Source organism: Agelaius tricolor, unplaced genomic scaffold (genome assembly GCF_023055355.1).
Source record: "Agelaius tricolor isolate 1412-34295 unplaced genomic scaffold, bAgeTri1.0.p SCAF_1, whole genome shotgun sequence".
Taxonomy (NCBI): domain Eukaryota; kingdom Metazoa; phylum Chordata; class Aves; order Passeriformes; family Icteridae; genus Agelaius; species Agelaius tricolor.
The window spans coordinates 21,516,995-21,536,823 of record NW_027269261.1 but is presented as its reverse complement, the minus strand read 5'-3'; the positions used below and the strand labels follow the sequence as shown (position 1 = coordinate 21,536,823).

Sequence of the window (19,829 nt, the reverse complement as noted above, 5' to 3'; positions counted from 1 at the left end):
TCTCAAACTCTTGACAAGTATAAGGAACTAGAGCAAATGTACTGAAGCATGAAGTAGGTGCTTCAGTATGTTGAAATGTTTTTTTAGTTTCAACAGTAGCATCCCCTTGGATGTTTTTGCTTTCTGGTTTATGCTGTTGGCCTTTATCCAAGTGCAGAGCTCGGCTGGACAGAAAGCTAAAACACAGTAGCAATGAAACTGCATAGGAACTTTTGACCCTACTAGAGATATTGACTGAGAGCCAGTTCTAGGACATTATTAATTTAGATGGATTTTGGCAGGGGTAGGTGGAGTGGTGGCTTAATGTCCATGTTTTCTAGTTCTGTCAAATTCAGTATCTGTCTTGAAGTTATATTGGTGATTATGCAGCCTGGGAACTGTTTGGTCATTCAGGAAGTTCATGCAGTAGTTCAGTGATGTCTGCTTGTTTTTCACTACAAAGACCCCCCAGAAACCCAGTAATGACTTTAACAAGAATGAGTAGAACACTCTCCACAAATGGTTCAGAGATAGTTTCTCATTATATCCTGAACGAGTAAATGTGACATCTCCACCACAGGTAGACACATAAATTGGCACAGACATTTGGAGGTGTTACTGGAGATGACCTGTGGTATTTGAGATATCCTCATAGGGTTGTTGGATATGGTGCAGATCATATGGGATACCCTGGCAGTGGTAGCTGGAGGCCAGGTGACCTGGGCTGGGCAAGGAATTGGGTCAATACTGTTCATTTGTTGGAAAAGTTGTGGGTGTCGGTTTTTGGGGGTTGTTTTGGTTTTTTGATGCCTTTTTATTTTTAATTTTGTTTTGTTTTGTGGTGAAGTGTGCTGTGTGGAATACTTAGTTGTGTTACTATATACCATAATTCTCGAGAACTTGTTACTGAGACCTGTCTTCCCTGAAATCATAAGGCAGCAGGGTGCTGCTTCCTGCTTCTTAAATACATAATGCAGTTACTTGCTGTTGATGTTCAGCGTAGCTAGGTTGATACTCCTTGTGAAATATGTCTAACACCTTGCAGTCTAATTTGGATTTTGATGCGGAGAAAGTCAATTCAGGAGCTGGGATAGGGACCATGTCCCCATTACTAGTAGATTTCTCTTCCCTGAAGGTTAAAGTGAGAAGCATCACCAAATTAGTGCTGCTTCTTGTATGGCTGAGTCAGGTGCTATCACTGTGACATGTTTTTCCTATTGCTTCTGAAATATTCTGTGACATTCAGCCTTATGTTAAGTATGTAGTTGTCAATAATTTCTGTGACTAAGAGGCCTTGTCCTCATGTCACACTGCCCCCAACTATGACAGCTGCAGAGTCTACAGTGCTGTGCTGTAATGAGGCAAGAGATCTGGAGAAAAGTAAATTTTTGATACAGTATGTAGGTATGCCAAGAATTTAATTTCTTTTCAGCAGCACAGGCAACTGGCATTTCAGTTGCTCTGCATGAGACATGTTTTGGTTGTCAGAGCCCAGATGAAGAGGAGCTGTAATGCAGTGTGTTAAAATGTCATAACCTAAGGAAAGAAAGAACCTGAACATATGACAGATATGTCCCTATGGATCAAGGAGGGATCAAATTATATAAGCAAGTTACTAATGTGCACTGGTAGTTAAAATGGCACATTTCTTTTCTTATCATCCTTTTCCTCCAACCCCGCTTGAGTCTGAAAGTGCTATGGAATTAAGAGTTTTGTTTCAAAGAGGTAATATTTTTGAATGCATTTCAGTTCATATGAAAAGGAGGGGCCAAAAGCCCTCCTTTGGGGCATGCATAGCTCAAACAGCACTGAACTCCTGGTTCCTATTGTGTTCCAATTCTCTCTGTTTTTCTACTAATGCATCATGATTCCACTTAGCAATAGCATTAATAACAGCATGTTTCAATTTGTGTTTTCCTCCTACAATATTAATATAAACCAACATCACACCTTTGGTGTATGGGCAGGTAGAATTGTGTCCACCATGCTAGTGTTCCACACCACCTTAATTGGAATGAGCCCATGTCCAAAGGCGCATTTATTGATGGTCTTCAGCTGGCTGAATAAACTTGCTTCCCCAAAGAAATCTCAGATATCCCAACAACTGCAATTTTAAGATTCTCTTGAAAACCTTGAATGCCCAAGAACAGCTTGCCCTTTGCAAGACAGGCCATCACCAGGAACATTCTGAGCCTATCCTGTAGTTTATCACATAAACTTGCTTTCTTCAGAAGCAAGGCCAGTTGATTTTCTCTCCCAGACAAATATGAAATTACGTGGGGACTTAAAAAGAAAAAAGAAAAAACCTGAAATATTAATTTTAAATCCTGATAGCATCTCTTGAATGTGACCACATGCAATGCCAGATATGTGTGCCTGAGCAAAATACCTGGTCTGTTAAAGGCCTACACAACTGGTGAGGGGTATATATATTTTTATATATACAATAAAAAGGAAACCTGTGTTCAGGCTTTTTGCTCCCCTTGACAGAGCCATTCTCCAGGACCTGGGCAACCTGCATTTAGTAAGGCTTAGAAAAAGGAAAAAAAATGCCCCAGGGTTTGCACTGATAGTATTTATCATTTTTTTATTACTTGTTTGCTACAAGTAAAATATTGGAGCAGCTAAGATGTTTCAGCATTGCAGATTTCATTATTTTCAGATCTGAAGTTTAATGTGTCTGATCCTAGCTGCACAAATTAAATACTAATAATCATTCAGCTAGGTGAGTCCTCTGTGTATTGCAGATAAATACCCTTGTTTTAGAAAACAGACCTTTGTCCACATTTGTCATCTGTGTAATTCACTGAAGTAGAGATGAATGTAATAAAATGACCCTTGGGTAAAGAGATCATCTTGTTTTGTTTCTGGAGGGGGGAAAGTTTTCCTGAAACTCTGTCACTCCTGGATGAGCTTAATAATTTTTACCTTCATCATATTCCTGTTTTCCACTGCACTGCAAAGCATGAATAACCTTGTGGCTTTTTCTCTAATGGTTTGCCCCCTATATTTCTCTGTGTAAATTATTTTTTCATTTCTGTGTTCACCAAGTCAAAGTTTGCTTGCCAGTGATTGAAATTCTGGACTGGACAGTACCAATTAGACTATTTATGTGGGTTAAAGTCTCCTGGAATGCTCCACTTTTGGAGTTATGAGTAGTCTATGTTCCCTGCGCTGTACCTTCCCAATATTAAACTGTTGAGGGAGAAGAGATTTAAAGAGAAACAATCTATTTCCTTTTGAGTTACAATGAGATAATATCAACAAAGGTGCCTCCCTTAGTTACCTATGTAACTTATTTAATGTAACACTGGTTTGACTGAAATACAAGTGCCAAAATATAAATAATAAATAAATGACAGGCCACAGTTTACCTCAGACTAGATCTGCTTAGTCTACCTTATGCCATATCTGAGGACAAATAAGGATGATTTGGGATTCAGGCCGGGAAGCAGACATGCCACTGAGGTGACTTTTAACTGTTGCTGTGTTGGTGCTATCTGTGAGCAAGTACTGGAAAGAGGATGCAAACAGCCAATGGTTTCCTTTGAAAAGCTTTTCTGTCTAAATTTAGAAAATTCTTTGCTGAGTCTCCCAAGGATCTTTCCAGAGACAGTGAAAGTGCTCATAAATAACCCCTCACCCTAGTAACAATACATAACACAGCCTGGATTGCTGGGATTTCAGCATCCCCTGACCAGCTGGGTATTGTGCAGCTGTCAAGCCTCTGCAGCTTCCCTGTGTTCCTGACTGCCTATGATAACAATAATAATAAAAAAAAAATCAGCAGAGAAGACTTTTGTGGTTTTGGAACTGTTGTTAACTCTTACTAGTGCAACATTTCTTCTTTAGCTGCTGTCAATAAAAGAGTGAGTCTTTGGCATGAGAAATTTGTGCCAGTGGCAGCGACAGCTCTTTGGCAGCCCTGCACTCTCTCCATGCTCCTGAAGATAAACAGTGTCTGAAGTCCTTGGTGCCATAATGCTTCCTTTCTATTGCTGATTTTTGCTGCAGGTCGGGGAGTTCAGAGCCCACGCTGCTGAGTGGACAGCCAACGTCACCGCCGAGTTCAAGGAGACCCGGAGGCGCCTGAGCGTGGAGATCTACGACAAGTTCCAGCGTGCCACCTCCATCAAAAGGAAGCTCTCTGCAGAACTTGCTGTCAACCACAACCAAGACCTGACCCCCTGCAAGAGAACACTGTCAGTGAACCACCTGACCAGCGAGAAGGACCTCTTGCCAGCTCTGACAAAGACGGACAGCATTTACATGAATGGTTTGACGCCGCACTGTGCAGCAGAAGAGATAGCCGTGATCGAGAACATTAAGTAGCCATGACTTTGGATCCCAGCCCTTGGGAAGCTCTTGGCTTAGACTAGCCATACACCTTTTGTTTCCACCCTGTCGATGACCAGTGCTAGCAGCATTTTATATGTGTGCATGAGTTCCACAGAAAAACTCCAGTCCCGAGCTACCATCGCATCTCTTCAGAGACACATAGATGAATGGCACTGCTGTTTCCAAAAGATGCTGGAACAAGCAATGTTTTCTGCCTTTATCTGCCCAGACTGTTTTTCACTTCTAATGTGCCATATGGCCTCACGAATGAATCTCACTTGTTTATGATAACAATGTAGCTTTGAGGGATCAGTCCTTAAAATTTCAGGGTCTACCTTACTGAGCCTAGGAATGGACAATTTCTGGACTACAACACATTTGTAAATGGCAAGAAATTCTTATGCAGCCTTTTACCTAAGAAATTTTGGTCAGTGCCTTATCTTTTGAAGAACCAGAACCTCTACAGTTCCTGTACGGCTTTTGTTTGTTTGGGTTTTTTGCATGAGAAGTGTATTTCATTTAAGCCTTTTGTTCTTCTTGAAATGGTGGTGTTTCAAAGGTGTCTGTTGTGAAGATACCAACCAGCATGAATGAATGCCAAAACTCAACAATCATCAATTGATGTTGTTAGCTCCAAATTTAAAGGCACTGCAGTTTCAGAAGTTGCAAACCTGTCCCCCAGAAGCATTTTGTTTTACTCAGGTCCAGCTGATACTCGTTCATGCTGACTTGTAGGATTTGTAGACCCTTTTCAGGTCTTAGTTTTCCAAGCAGTGTTCAGCAGTTTTTCTCTGCATCAGATGTACCAAAAAATCTGCAGCTTATCTATCACTAAATCGTTTAGTAGATGACAAGAGCAAGTAAAAATTACTGTTTTGATGAGAGGCAGGGGGAGGCTTTAAATTGCTGTGTTCTAATAATCACATCCAAAAAAACAATGTAGAAGAATACAGCTATTTTTAATAAACATAAACCTTCTGCCAGATATTTGGTATGAAAAGGATTCTTAATTTCCTTTTTAAGCCAAGTCACCCCAGAGGCTCCATGATATTTTACCCAGGAATCCTGGTGGAGTGCTTTCCTGAATGTCACATGGGCTGCCTGTGCCAGAGCTGTGGCTAACGTGGGAATGCAATTGAAACTGGTATCACTGTGACTTTCTACATTTCAAATAGAAATGGCTCTGAATAGCAATGCAGGCATGAAGAAGAGCTGATAAATAGCACAATCTGAATACCGATGATTGTTCAGACAGGATAGGCTGACAAGAAGCAGCTCTAAACCAGACTGTGGGTTTTCTTTATTGGTTTTAAGAAAACACATTAATTTTGTACCTTCTGTTTTGCTTATAGGTTGTACATAAGATTCAGAAGAAATGCAGGATGGAATGGATAATTTTGCATTTTTTTCCTTATGTTTAGTCTATTGTAATCTGGCTGTACATAAAATGAATAGAACAGGCCTTAAAGAAAAATTTAGGCTCTGTAAATTAAAAAAGAATGGGACTTTGCTGATTGGGCATGATTCAAGTGGCAAATCTTACAGCATCTCTGACCATTAGATAACATACAAGATATGAATGTTCATGTTTTTTGGATGCTTAGCTTGTTTTCTAATAAATATAAGTTAATATGTACATTCAGTGTAAATATCTGTCAATTAACATTTACAGAGAGTACGCTTTTAAAACTAAGAAAGTTCCATGACACAGCACCGAGCAATGCTCTTATAACAAAGACCCTTGTCTCCCCAGCACAGTGTTCTGAATGTCCACATGGCAAGGGTTCCTTTTGCCATGTATAAACTGTGAATTGTAATGAAAAATAAAGTTTTTAATTAAAATAAATTTTCCTGAATCTCCTGCTTGCTACAACTGGAATGCTAAGGAATAATTTGTGAGACTGATTTTTATGCTTTCGTTGGTTACAGAGTATAGCAGTTTGCCACCTGCTTTAATTTAAGCTGGTTTAGCAATAAAGGCTTGACTTACCCAGCACAGAAATTACTATTTTTTTTTCCTTGATATTAAAAAATATGCTCTTTGGTTGCCATACCTTAAGTTGTGTTCCTTGCTATTTTGTTTCAACAACTCATCAGGATTCCCTTTCTTCCATCATGTGCTCCAGAGCTCCTGGCAGTTGCTCCATCCTTGCCCTGGGGAAGGTGCAGGGGCTCTGCCCCTCTGTGCTGCTGGCTCTCCTGTGGCTGCTGGTGCCTTTCTGCAGAGGGTGTGAACAAGCACCTCTAAGGACAGCAACCTTTCAACTGCAGCAGTTTTCTCTACAGTCAGTATTTTCCAGGGGCCTCTTTAATTAGGTCTTGTCCAAGGGAATGAGAGCCCACACCAGCCTGGTGGTAAGTGAGGAAGACTGGGGTTTTTGTATTGTTTCAATCTGATGTGTGTGGGGTGTGTTTTAATGCCTTTTGGAACTGATTTTTCAGAAAGGGACAGGCAATGTTCAAAGTTTGTCCTTGATTCCCTGAGATATCTTAGGTTAAAGCCTTGTTTCCTATTACCAACCTCTAACCAGCTTGTTTCCAGTTACCAGCCTGTGGAAGTGCTGGGCTTTGTAGTTTCTTTCATTTTAAAGAGTCTCAGGACCTGTTGAAAAGACTATATTTTTTGGAGGTCCTGTGGCAATGTTTGAGATACAAGCATGGATACTTAAACCCATTCAGGTTTTATTTGCTTTGACTTTTGAATAGATCTCTGGGAAAGGAATCCCTGTTAATTTATATATATTTATTGTTTCACTTTTGTAACAGATCTAAATTATCCTCCCTTATCAAAATTGATTTACCTGTAGGGAGCAAAGCATAAATAAATAAAATCCTTTATTTGGAAGTTTAATAATTGAAGGAGAGAAGATACCACAGTCCAGATGGTATAGGTAGGTAGAGTTATCATGATCCTAACATGTCCAGTGTCATTAAAGTTATTGGAAAATCTTTTCTTTTCTCTCCACATACAGTGATAGACCACAAAGTCTGAGGATGGCTCAGTTAATTTATAACACTTGATGAACTCAAAGGTTTTTCTCTTTATTCCCATAAGAGCAGATTTTTGTATTAAAAACTTTGTCTTTCTTGCCTCAGGAACTTTTGCAAAGCTCATTTTCCCTTCCAAATATGGAGCTACCTAAGCATGAACTAGGATCCATTTGTACCTTCTTTTCTGTCACCCATACATGGAAACATTTCAGACTGTTAATATGGTTGATACTTAATCAAGCTTGTGAAAATAGTAAGGGGCTGTTTTCTTTAATACTGAAAAGAACAAAAAAAGGCATTGAAAAATACCTTCTGGATGAGAGACAAATTGTGGCACATATGAATCTATAAAGACATGTGCCACCTAATAGAACAATTTATTTCTCAGTATTACAGTAAACACTTCATTAAAAAAAAACAATTTGAAATCTCTTGAAGTGGTAGCTAGAGGTGATCTGTATTGTTTACTGTTGGCTGCGGTAATCTTGTAAGTTTTTTTCTTTGTATTTTTTGGTGTGCTGTACCTGATAAAGTGTCTATGTTGATGAAACCCTCAATTTTTGGGTAGCCCTGCATGAGAGCCAAGGAGATCAAGCTGCAGAGAATTTGTGCCATGCCCCATTCTTGCTTGAGTGCCTGGCAAAAACTTTCTTCAGCATCCCCTCCGTGTGCTTTGTAGCCCCAAGCTGCCTCTCCCCCTTTTTCTGATATTGTGGGAGCCTTGAGGTGCCACTGTCAGAGCAGTGAAAAGCATGGAAGGATCAAGCCCAGAAGCTTGCAGAATCTCATGAGCATCCCAGCCATGGCTCCCTCTCTCTCTCTCCACCTCTTCCTGATTCCCTGGAAGGGAAGCTTGAGGGTAACAGAAATCCACAGAAAAGCTAAACCTCTAAAGTTCCCACCCTTGACATGAGGTGGACCTACCTTAGGTCACACTCTAAGACCCAGATGGCAGATGGCAGATCTGAACATTTGTTTGGAGTTCTTCCTCCTCCAGCATTATTCCTACACCAATGACCTCTAAAGAGGAGCACAACACACCCTGCAGAAGAACAAAGGAGGCTGCTCTACTTTCAAAAGCAAAGTCAAATCTACATGCCCATCAAAAGTGGATGTACATTTATAACTAATTCTTGGGAAGGAGATTTTCCTGACAGGGAAACTACCTGCAGTGTTGAAATACAGCAGAAATGCTTCTAATAAATTCCTGTCATACAGTACTGTGATAATTAACTTTTCTTTCCTACCCTGCAGTACTGTTTGAAAGGATTTTATACATATGGAGAAATACACATTTTGCAGGACTTCCACAGTTAATTATTTCATAACTAATTTTTTTTTTTTCTGTTGCCCTGCAGATTTAAATGAACAACATAACCTTATAGTGAATAAAGTACTCCTTTTGGGGAAAGTAGACAAGATGCTGATTTAGTGTTATTGGAAATAACAAGCTGTTGAGCTACATGGAAATTAAAAATGTCAGCTTTTTCATTTGAGCAAGCATTCTCTGCTTTGCCAAATTATTGTTACAATTGTAAAGAGCCTTTGTGAGAATCGATAGGTATAGTTTTATTGCACTTGGAAAACTTGAGTTTTTCAATTTTAGGCCATTGTTTATCATGCTTTTATGAACTTCCAGAGGAATATATTGAATAGGCTTGTAAACAAGTACATTACTTATTGTAGAACAAGAAGTCTCCTTCATACATAACAACTGATATAGGAGCATATGCAGCTTTATGTTCTGGACCCAGATATATTTGTGCCTTTAATATGTATTGACATTGTTGCATCTTAAATTGTCTAAAAAACCCATTTTGGTATAATGACTATAATTTCATGTAAACTCAGTGATTTGAAAATATAGCTCAATTTTCAGTCAGTATCTTAGAAAATCAATAAACTTCAAAACTTTTTATGAATTATAGCAGTCTATCAGCACTGGTGATATAATAAATAATATCTTATTGATTGCCTGTTTTAGTTATTTCTGAATATTAGCTGTTTTCCTACCACAGTTGCTGGAGACAGATAATCATGAAGAAAGCAACTCATCTCCACGGTTTGTGATCAATACACTATGACTGGGCTGCTGGTATGAGAATTCTTAGTGATTAAAAACTAAGATATTCTGTTCTGCCTGCACTGTTACTAATTATCAGTAGTAGCATTCATTAAATTCTCTGGCTGCACTGATTTTTCTGGGAATGTCACAAGAGTGTTTATACAGACCTCCCTAGTTTGACTTTGGCAAACAAATGTACTTAGTGAGAAACTGCTTTAGAAGACTGTGTCAATTCAATTGTTAATAATAGCTAATTCTCAAGACTAATTATATGCAGCCAGATCTTCATCCTCCAGAGAAAGGCATATAACACATCTATAATAGAGATCCTGATGGGAATATACTATTTGTCTTTAGCAATAAATAACAATATTCTTCAGAAGGTAATCAACAGCCTGAAATGAGTCCTTAAACAGCAGTTTAGTGTTGGCTCCATTTTTTTTTCTTTCACTATTAATTTGATCCTTCAAATTAAACAGGGTGTTCTGAGAAATTTTGCTGAAGCAATACACTTGCTGTGAAAGATGTATTTTAGTCTTGTTTGGCTCAGGGGATACTGAGACTAACCTTGCTGAGTGACTAGAAAAGTGAACATATATATTGAAAATTTTCTTATGGGAACATGAGAGAATTCCACACTGTACTGCCGATTTTGACTTTTATACCAGTGACAGGTCTGCTTCTGTTTTGTGTGGATTTTGCTTTTTCTGCAAAATTACAGTATTCAGTATTCAGGCATTCAAGCATGCAAAGCCCACTAGATCTGGAATGAAACGGGATAAAGAGAGGTTATGCTTTAACTATCCCAGCTGTAGTTAGCATATCCTTCTCTGTAATGTATTGGCATTCAGAACCATTTGTCATCTTGCTTGTTCTGTTACAGAAGAGAAGGAATTTACAGATTTGAAGGCATCATGTTGCACATTTGGACAGCATAATAGCCCAAGAGTTGCGGGCTGGGCCCTTCTGAACTGCAGACTGATAAGTCACAAAGTCTGAATGCTTTTTTAATAGAGAATACCACAGTGGCTTGTAGCAAAAAGAAGCATAAAAAATTAGGCTCTGCTGTGAGAAATGAAAGTGGGAGTAACGTGTCACATACCATTGTACTTCATAAAGTGGAGGTGGTACAGACACAAAGACCTTTTCACTTCTCAGTATCCTCAGGGACTGTCAGCAGAGAGTCAGAGTGTAGCCTGCATTATATCACTGTGCCTTTCCCCCTTGCAAGCTCTGAAGGTGCCCCAGCTGTAGAGGCACTGTACCCACTGTACCTTCCTGAGTGCCTCTTGGCTGGCAGTGGTGGGGCAGCTTCACTTTCTCTTGCTCGTGCAGCACAGGTGGAGTAAGAAGAGATGGGTTGGGCTGTTGTAGGAATAACTTCTTGTCCTTTGGAAAGAGGCAGGACACACCTGAACACTGGACCAATTTCACCTTCGCTAACATGAAGTCCTTAAAACTGTTTTATCTAGAGAAATGTTTTGGAAAAAATGGATTCCCATTTGCTCTATCAAGATCAGAGCAGAGGCTGCAGTTTTGTTTTATCACTGCAGCTGCATGCTGCTTTTGAGCTTGGCTTGTCTCTAAATGAGCAAGACTAGCACAGCATTAGCACTGGAAGTGGTTTCTGCTTGTGTAGGCAGAAACTACAAGAAAGTCATTCTTTAAGAGTTAGAAATTAAAACATTCCTCCAAATGCAAGCTGCTTGTTGATGATCATGGAATCAGGTTTAGAAAAGAAACTTTTATTGTCAGTATAGAAGGGCTGCATTTGCACATTGCTCCATACTTACTGTCCTTTAACAGAGCTGCCTGCTCCAAGAGTAAAGGACAATGGAGAATATGTAAAGCCTTTAACTACAGAGCACACCATAAACCTTTCATCTTTTCTGTTACAAATCCAAAGACAGTTTCCTGCCCAGAAAAAGGAGAGTGCAGAAACCTACCACTAGCTACAAAGATAAGGCAGACTCTTTTCCTTTTATTATTTTACTTGTTGTTTCTGTTTGTCTGTGGGCTAGAGTTAAAAGACTTCATAAATTTTAATGTGGCATCCAGCATATTAAATGTAACTCGTTGAAGCAAATTTCTGTTCTGTTTGCCTCTGGTTTGCACATTTTTGTACTATTAGAAGTTAAAAAAAATTCTCCAGGGTAGGTGAAAAAGGGCTATTTGTGTGAGAAATGCTTAGGAAGAAATAAGCATCTGACTAGTGTTTTCCCAATTAATGTGGCAGAAATTTAAAAAAAAAGTATGTTATTGTGGAGACCATGGCATGACATGATCATGTGCAGACCAGCATGGGGCTGCCATGCCCTGCAGTACCTCAGGGAGCTGTTGGAATTGCATGCAACAAGCATAAAGCTGCTCTCCTACCTCTTCCAGCTTGTCTGCCTGTCAGTTTAGTAATTTAGCAGCAAAAAAAAAACCCTTTTGAAGCCAGTTAGAAGAAGAGGAAGACAGGGGATACTAACCTGAACAATGGGGACAGCTGAGGTGATTATGTCAAGTTCTCAAGTGTCCTTTTCTCCACCTGAGCTATTTGGGAGCTGTGTGAGAGACATACCTTCACAACTGAAGTGCTGTCTCATCTCTGCAGATATATAGCTTGGGTTTGAAACTGTCTGTAAGCCTCCACTAACTCAGAAATAAAGAAACTAAAATTGATTTCAAAGAAGTAATAGCAATTTTTTGGAGACAGTTATTATCTTGGGGGCTTTGGATGGTCTGTCTGCATTTGAGCTATACCTGAGGCAAGGGATTATTACAAACTGGCATGAAAAATCAGGGTACTCTAAAGTCAGGTCCTTTACACCTGACTTTTTATTCCTTTGACATCTTAGAGATAATGATAAAAATTAGAATTAAAAATCACCAGCCTAAAAATTCCTTACAAAAATCCCTGAACAACAAAACCCAAAACCAAAACAGTCCAACAATGGCAAATTCATTCTTTCCTCAGTATTTTCCAGCAATATCCCCCCACCTTAATGTGACTTTTTCCATCTTCCCCTTTTCCCCATTTTATTTTACACTTTTTGTGTGGTTGAGCAGTCAGAGAGGAATTTGAGAGTTAGGTTTTTGTACTCTATTCCAGTTTGGAGCTTACTCAGGGAGCAGAAAGATTGACTTTTTTTAGCATAGGTAACAATTTCATTGGGATATCTCTTTAAAAACAAACAAAAACAAAACAAAAAACCCCCAACAAACCAAACAAAAAAACCTAATATGGAAAGCATTCTGGATTTGCTTTTTTGTTTTCTTTTTATTGTTGCAGATTATAGAATGACAGAATATTGTGAGTTTGAAGGGACTCACAAGCACTGTCAGGGTCATCTCTTAAGTGGGTGTTCCATCTGGGGATGGAACCCCCTACTGTGTGTGTTATTAGCAGCCTGGTCCAACCAACTGGACTGATCTCAGGGTCTGAGTTCCAGCACATTCTTCCCTTTGCGCTTGAGAAAAACTCTTTAGAAGCATTTTATCCCCTTTTCTTCAATCTCTAAAAATTTCCCTTTTACAGTGGTAAAGAGTCCTTTATGGCTGCTGGCATGCCCAGAGCAAATTTGTTGTGGTCACTCATTTTGTTTCTGTTTCTATTTTGCTGAGATATTCCATATCTCTCTGAATCCTTTTCTTGTCCTGGGATTTGGAGACAAGAGTCACCTCTTTGCTCTCTGCTCCACTCTCTGGCCTGCCCAAAGAGGTTCTTTGTTCATGGCTGGTGCATACTGTGGAAATGCAGATTCATGATGTGATCATACAGCTGTTATCTTTTCATAGATACCAAAGTGTCTCATTTCTCTCTTGTGGCAAGGCAAATGAGTCATCTTGAATATCCTCACCATGCAGACTCCCAGGAACTTCTCATATTCACTTGATTCCTTGGTTTATTTATTGCCTTGGACATCTAGTGAAATGCAGGGTGACTCTTAAAAAAGGAAAATTGTTGCTTATAGAAGAAATCTTTTTGAATGAGGATATTAAAAAAATTGTTGAGTGTTCATGGAATTAGGATGATGCTATAATTATTAACTAATGCAGTTTACTGGGAAAGATTTGTGCCTATGTAATAAATAAATAGTAGTGAGAAGTATGAGGACTATAGATAAGTATGTAAATTTTGTTTGTAAGCTTTATTTGAGAGCACTCTAAACATCTGTCTAGTCATCATGATGACAGGCATGTAAAATTAAAACCAACGCTTGGGGTTTGGACTTTTCCCCTGAGGAGAACTGCTGGCTCACTGCAACTTCCTAGCCTGGAAACCAGCACTCATTAAGTATCCCAATTTTTCTTCAGAATAGGCAAACCTTTGAGTACAGACTCCTGAAAAGTGCATGAAGGGGAATAGACTGTGGACCCATGCTTTAGGCTGGAGCAATGGTTACCTCTGTATTCCCTTTCATGGGAGATGACAGCAATTATTAATTTAGTAAAAAGCTGTGCTGCCAAATTTCAGCTAAATGCTGGACGTGAATCTACTTTGATACATGAGGTAGCCAGATTGGTGGAGTGCTTCAGGGGTGAAAAATCTGAGTCCATTGGCAGGTACATGAAATAAAAAAAAATGTACAAGAGAAAATATAAAAAGAGAGTCTTGCTTTGAGCATTGCCTCCAAGAATCAAAAGCCCAGGAGGCAGAGTCCTGTTTTTCATGTCAAATAAGCTGTCACTAAAGGCAACATGAGAGTCTTCTCACAGGAGCAATTATTTAAATGGATGTCTTTCCATCTGAGCTGAATATGAGGCCACACTCTCATTTCTATACCTCTGACTAACTCTGTTCCCCAGTCTCCTCCTGGGGTAGGGTAAAACAGGGTGGTTACTATCCACAGGAATGGAAGGATTGGGCAAAAAATAGGAACACAATGATTGTGGAGAGAACTTCAATGCTGTGTGCCTCTCCAGGGTTCTAAAATTTGGACGAAAAGTGTTGTTAAAATGTCTTTCCAACCATTTTCTTTGATCCTGTTTTTGAAATTATGCTATTGTGTAGTTTCTGAATAAGGGCAGTACCAACAAAAGTCTTTTCTTGCAGTTTCTTCTCACTTGTTTGTGCAGTTGAGCCTTGCATATAAATATCACAACTGCTTCTGCTCCAATAACCCACAGAGAGATATTGTCCTCAGAAAAAAAGTGGGAGAGTGAGGACATTGCAGGAAAGGCTTTGCTCTAAACCAACAACAAAGCTTAATAATTGCAAAAGCACAATTTATGCAGTGAGTGGGAGCTTAATACCAGTGCAATTAAGTGTAATGACATCACTAATCTGCCCAAATGTTCATTCAGCTTGGCAATCAAATCTACAAGCCCAAGTCACTTTCAGGTCAGTGGGGGACCTGCAGCCACCTCAGCTCACTGTTCCTGTGGCTGAGTGGCAGAAGGGCCCAAGTTGCTGTGGACAGCATCCCTGTGGTGATGAGGGGCACTGAACTGGGGCTGTCCTAAGCTGTGCAACCTCCTTTCCCTTCAGACCTCTTCTGCTGGCCCTGTACTGGAAAGATGCACCCTGTGTATCACAGTGACAAACATGAATTAAGGCTGGGAGCAGAAGAGTCACCTTCCTGTGGCACCTCCAATCACCTGAGCTTCTGGGAGATTGGCTGGTCCAACTGGCAGATTTCTGAATGAGTGACAGTGAGTGTCCTGAGCTGCCTCAATGTTCTTTTGAGGTTCTTCATCCTGCAGAGCAGCCAAACCACCTAAAGATGCTTTTTCCACCCAAGGGAGTGCTTGTCCTATCTTTGTCACTCGTGGTTTATTCCATATGTAGCAGCATAGATGGGCTGGCAGGTGCAGGTTTTGGTTTTTTTGTTGTTGGTTTGGTTTTTTTTTTTTAATAAATTAAGATAGGAAAAGGAAGTGGATGAAGGGGAGGAACTCAGCTTCATCTTCATCCTTCTCCAATGTCACTCCTCACACCACCTGAAAATGTTGTCAAAGACTTCAGGCCCATAGAGGGAATGAAAAGGTCATGGTATCACTTGACTAAAAGAAAAAAATAAAACACCACCCTGAGAAAACACTTTCTAAAGCAATCTTTATGTATGTAAGACTCATAAAGGAAAGGACACACTATGTCTAAATTTTGCTTTGCAAGTCACATGGAGATGATGAGCACAAGAGATGAGGCTGGAATATCATGTGGTGGGACTGATCTATTTAGTCTTGCCCCATTTTTGAGTGACCTCTGTGCAGCTGAATTCTTACAGTATGTAAGAGCACCTGTCAACGACTGGTTTGGGGTTTTTTGTGGAATAAAATATACAGTTAATTAGCATACATTAGAATAACTTTTAGCCCTCACTTTTATTATATTAAAGAACATTTTCATTACAATTCATAAGTCCTCAAGTTTAAAAGATCAAGCTTGACATAAATAAATCTGAAGTGACAGAGACAGAGACCTCTGATCAAATGAGGGAATGCTAAGCTTTTCAGCTAACATGAAAGACTAATTACTGAAGCGAGACTTAATAATTGATGCCTTCATTCAGTATAGCTCTGAGATTTAGGTCCAATAAAGAATTTATGTACCTAAAAATAGTAAATACAGAACCTAATTTTCCATCATTTGGTCCCCAGATAGGGACCCAGAACCCTGTGCATATAATTGAGGCCCTAGAGCAACAAAGCAGTCAAGAAAATGTCTCAGCTCATCAGATGGGGGCTAAGCTTGGTGCCCTCAGCCTGCCCACAATCAGCCAGGCTAGACGTGACTGGGTTGATGATGTGTGGGCATGTGGCAGTGAGGGGTGGCTGAGCAGCAACTCAGCTGTCCTGCCTTGGATAAGAAACATCAGGGCTTGCTAAATTGCCATCTTCTTTAGCTCCCCTTTTAATCCTCATGTCTAGAGCTGGTTTAAACAATAGAGATGCCAAAAAAGCAGAAGGAAGCCTTATATTCAAGATGTGTCTGAGGATGCTGGGACATGCTTCTTCACAGTCCTTGAACTAGGATGTTACTGAGGTTTTTGCCCCCTCAAAGCACTTGGCAGGACTTTTTACTGTGCAGCCAAAGAAGGCTGAAGTGGGTTTTGCTACTGTCTCTTTTTACACAATAGCTCTTACCCTGGAGCTCTCTGGGAGACTGAACTTCATTAGCTGGAGTGAATGATTTACTTCTCCTGCTTGAAACTGAAGTGGAAGATGGCAGAGGATGGAGCTGAGAGTGTGGAGCACCTGCAGCTCAGGTGCAAGAGTCCCTCACAGCTGAGCCCCATTGCTGACTCGCTGCCCGTGTAAAGTGAAGTGATGCAGAGTTAACCAGCTCCTGGGACAGAGATTGGCAGAGTCTCCAGCCAGGGAGACATCCCTGGGTACCAGCCTAAAGAGTCAGGCTGCATCTGGAAAACGGCCTAATCCCAAAAATACAGGGTTCTCCTGGATGGAAAGGATTGACCCAAGACTTCTGGTAAAATATGGTGGAATTGGGACCTGCAGCAAGACAGCCTCTGCTCTGGCAGCTGTGGTGGGGGAGGTGACACCAGCTGGTGCAGGTGTTCATGGTGCTGGAACTGATATCCAGGGATGAGGGTGGCTCTGGTGGTCTCTTGGTCACTGGGCTCCATGGAGAGCCTGAGCCTGCACAGAGAAGTGTGAGGATTTGAAATGCCCTTGGATCACCACTGGTGCATCCCAACAAAGTGTGGTGAGTGAGCTAAAATTAGGGGGAGGGTTGTGTGTGGTCACTTGCTCCTGTTTTGAGAGGGGACTGACTTCAGGCTGTGTTGGAGAAAGGGGAAGAAATCTGTCTTGAGTATTGGTGTTTTGCATTGGTTTTCCTGTTTGGTTTTTTTGCTTGCTTGCTTGCTTTTATTTTAAATAGATGGATGAGGGTTTGCTGCTGTTTTGCTTCCCACTAAGACTGCCTATGACTGGAGGGACTGTAGGTTTATGTGGCTGCCAAGTAGAGGGGCCTCTGCAGAGGTGAGCTGTATCCAGGCAGGGAATCAAGGGACAGGTGGTGTGGAGCTACACTGCTCCACAATTCAAGAAACTAATATTTTCTAACACACCATGTTGCTGCTTTTCTCCCAACCTAGAAGTGAGAATTTTGTTAAGTCTGATGTTGCTTTGTACTTGAGCCAAGTTAGTGATGCCTGCTGCAGAAAATATTATGACTGGTGGTGACAAGTTAATATTCTTCCTACAATTATGGCATTCCTGGAGAGCTATAGGAAATGTCCCAAAGATATTAAGTAAACTAGATGGTAGGGAATCCAGCAGCAACCCTGCTGCAGAGAGAGAAATTGAGCAGAAGCAGCACATTAATCAAATGCTTAGGGGAAAAGAAAATGTGCTGTGCAAAATCAGATGAGTTGCCTGTTACAGTTCTTCATGGTTTTTATGTTGATAGCTTGCTGAAAAAAATGCTTTTTCAAGTTTATTGCTGAAGGTTACTTAATGAATGTGGGGTTTTGCCAGATATAATTATAATAAAAAAGTAATTATCAGTGTGTGCTACTGCTTCTCAGAAGAGGAGTCAAGCAAGTCCACATTTTAGTCCGTTTTCCTAGAGGAAGAAGTCCGGTGCGAGTTGGCTTTTCTATAAGTTACCTCTATGGCCCTTTGTTTTATATTCTCTTTTGTCTTTGGTCCAAATTCATCAATCTGATGCAGTGTGAAGAATGATACCTAAAAATACATCATTATTCCCAGTCTTATTTTTGTGTCTCTGTTTGCATATTTTGGGTTTTCAGGGGAGATTTTTTTTTTATGGTTTTGTGTGTGTGTTTGTTTTCTAAAGAAATAAAAACTGTAGGGCTGTCAGGTGAATTTATCAAACTAGGAAAAGCTAAATGTGGTTCTGAAAAAAGTGACACTAGGTTTGGGTATACAGAAACAATACTGAGATAATTCAGGGAAAATCACTACAAACAACTGAAATGTTAGATGGCTTTGTTGCTCTGGCTCTCAAAAAAACCCACACTGCAAGCCTCCCTTTTTGGGCTGCGGTGGGCTGGCTCTGGCTGGGTGCCCAGTGCCTACCAAATTCACTCCATTGTGCTCCTCCTGAGTTGGAGAGAAAGAATGTTGAAAGCCTTGTGGGTCAAGATAAGGAAGGGCAGGGAGGGATCAGTCTGCAATTACTGTCCTAGACAAAACAGACTCAAGGGAAAATTAATGTAACTTACTGCCAATCAAATTGGAGCAGGATAATGAGAAATAAAAGATAAGTCTTAAAACACTTTCATCCCATGCCTCCCTTCTTACTGGCCTCAACCTTACTCCTGATTTTCTCTACCTTCTCCCCAGCAGGGTCTCTGGGGAATGGGGGTTGTGATCAGTTCATCACCAGTCTCTGTTGCACTTTCCTCCTCAGTGGGAGTACTGAGTGCTCCTCCCACCCTTCCCCTGCTCCACAAACTTCTCCAGCACGTGTCATTCCCACAGGGTACAGTTCTCTGTGAACTGCTCCAGTGTGGATCCCTTCCACAGGGTCCAGTCCTTCAGGAACAGGCTGTGCCTCTGTGGGTGTGCCACAGAGTCATAAGTCCTGCCAGAAAAACTGCTTTAAAACAGGCTTCCTACTGGGTTACAGCCTTCTTTCAGGCATCCACCTGCTCCAGAGTGGGACTTCTGCATGGGCAGGGTAGAGATCTCCTCCTCCATGGCCCTTCATGGGCTCAGGGCCACAGCTGCCTCACTGTGGTCTTCATCACCAGAATCTCTGCTCTGGTGCCTGGAGCACCTCCTCCGCTTCCTTCCCTGACCTCAGCGTTGGCAGGTCTGTTCCTCTCATGTATTCTCACTCCTCTCTCCAGCTGCAGTTGGTGTTGCACAGGTTTTTTCCCCTCCCTTCCTAAACACATAATCCCCAAGGTGCCACTGCCATTCCTGGTGGGCTCGGCCTTGGCCAGTGGTGTGTCCATCTTGGAGCTGGCTGGCTGTATGGAGTACAAGGCAAACTCTCAGAAACTTCTCACAGAAGCCACTCTGTTACCAAAACCCAGCCTTGAAAACCCAGTACCTGGTAGTAATAAACAAATATTTAGATTTAGTTTTGAAACTTCCCCCCCAAACGACTGTTGTTTATCACTTTGTCCTTCTGTGTTGGTCTAATCCCCTGGCTCTGCCCCACATCCCTCTGGGAAAGGCTGTGTTCCCTCCTCACTCAGAGCACTCCAGCTCTCACTTTCATGTTTGCATGAAGGTTCCAGTCCTGGCTTTGAATTGACTGTTTGTTGACACTGATGCCAAGCTATGGCAATAGGACACAGCCATGTGCAGGAGACCACAGTGTCTGGAATCAAGGGCTTTTGGATGGCCACACGGCAATGTCAGCTGAGATACTGTGGGCAAATAGAGTTAGAAATGTTTTGTTTGCTTTTCCTGCAGAGAAATGGATTAAAAAGCAAACATTGCTAGGTTCTGGTTTGCATCTGCCAGACGCGTGTGCTTGATTATAATATCTTCCTTTTTGCATTCGGCGGGGATAGACACTTCCTCC

At 40.9% G+C, this 19,829-nt stretch overlaps 1 protein-coding gene across 3 annotated transcripts in view; it reads left to right on the top strand.

The window, feature by feature from the left end:
* Positions 1 to 9,233, top strand: part of KCNK2 (potassium two pore domain channel subfamily K member 2) — a 129,724-nt gene extending 120,491 nt beyond the window's left edge. For all 3 annotated transcript variants that reach the window (XM_071426131.1, XM_071426141.1, XM_071426151.1), the window contains one exon: positions 3,994 to 9,233. In XM_071426131.1, coding sequence (XP_071282232.1) covers positions 3,994 to 4,311 — 318 coding nt within the window. In that variant the 3' untranslated portion in view covers positions 4,312 to 9,233. The remainder of the gene's footprint in view (positions 1 to 3,993) is intronic.
* The last annotated feature ends 10,596 nt before the right edge of the window (positions 9,234 to 19,829 follow it).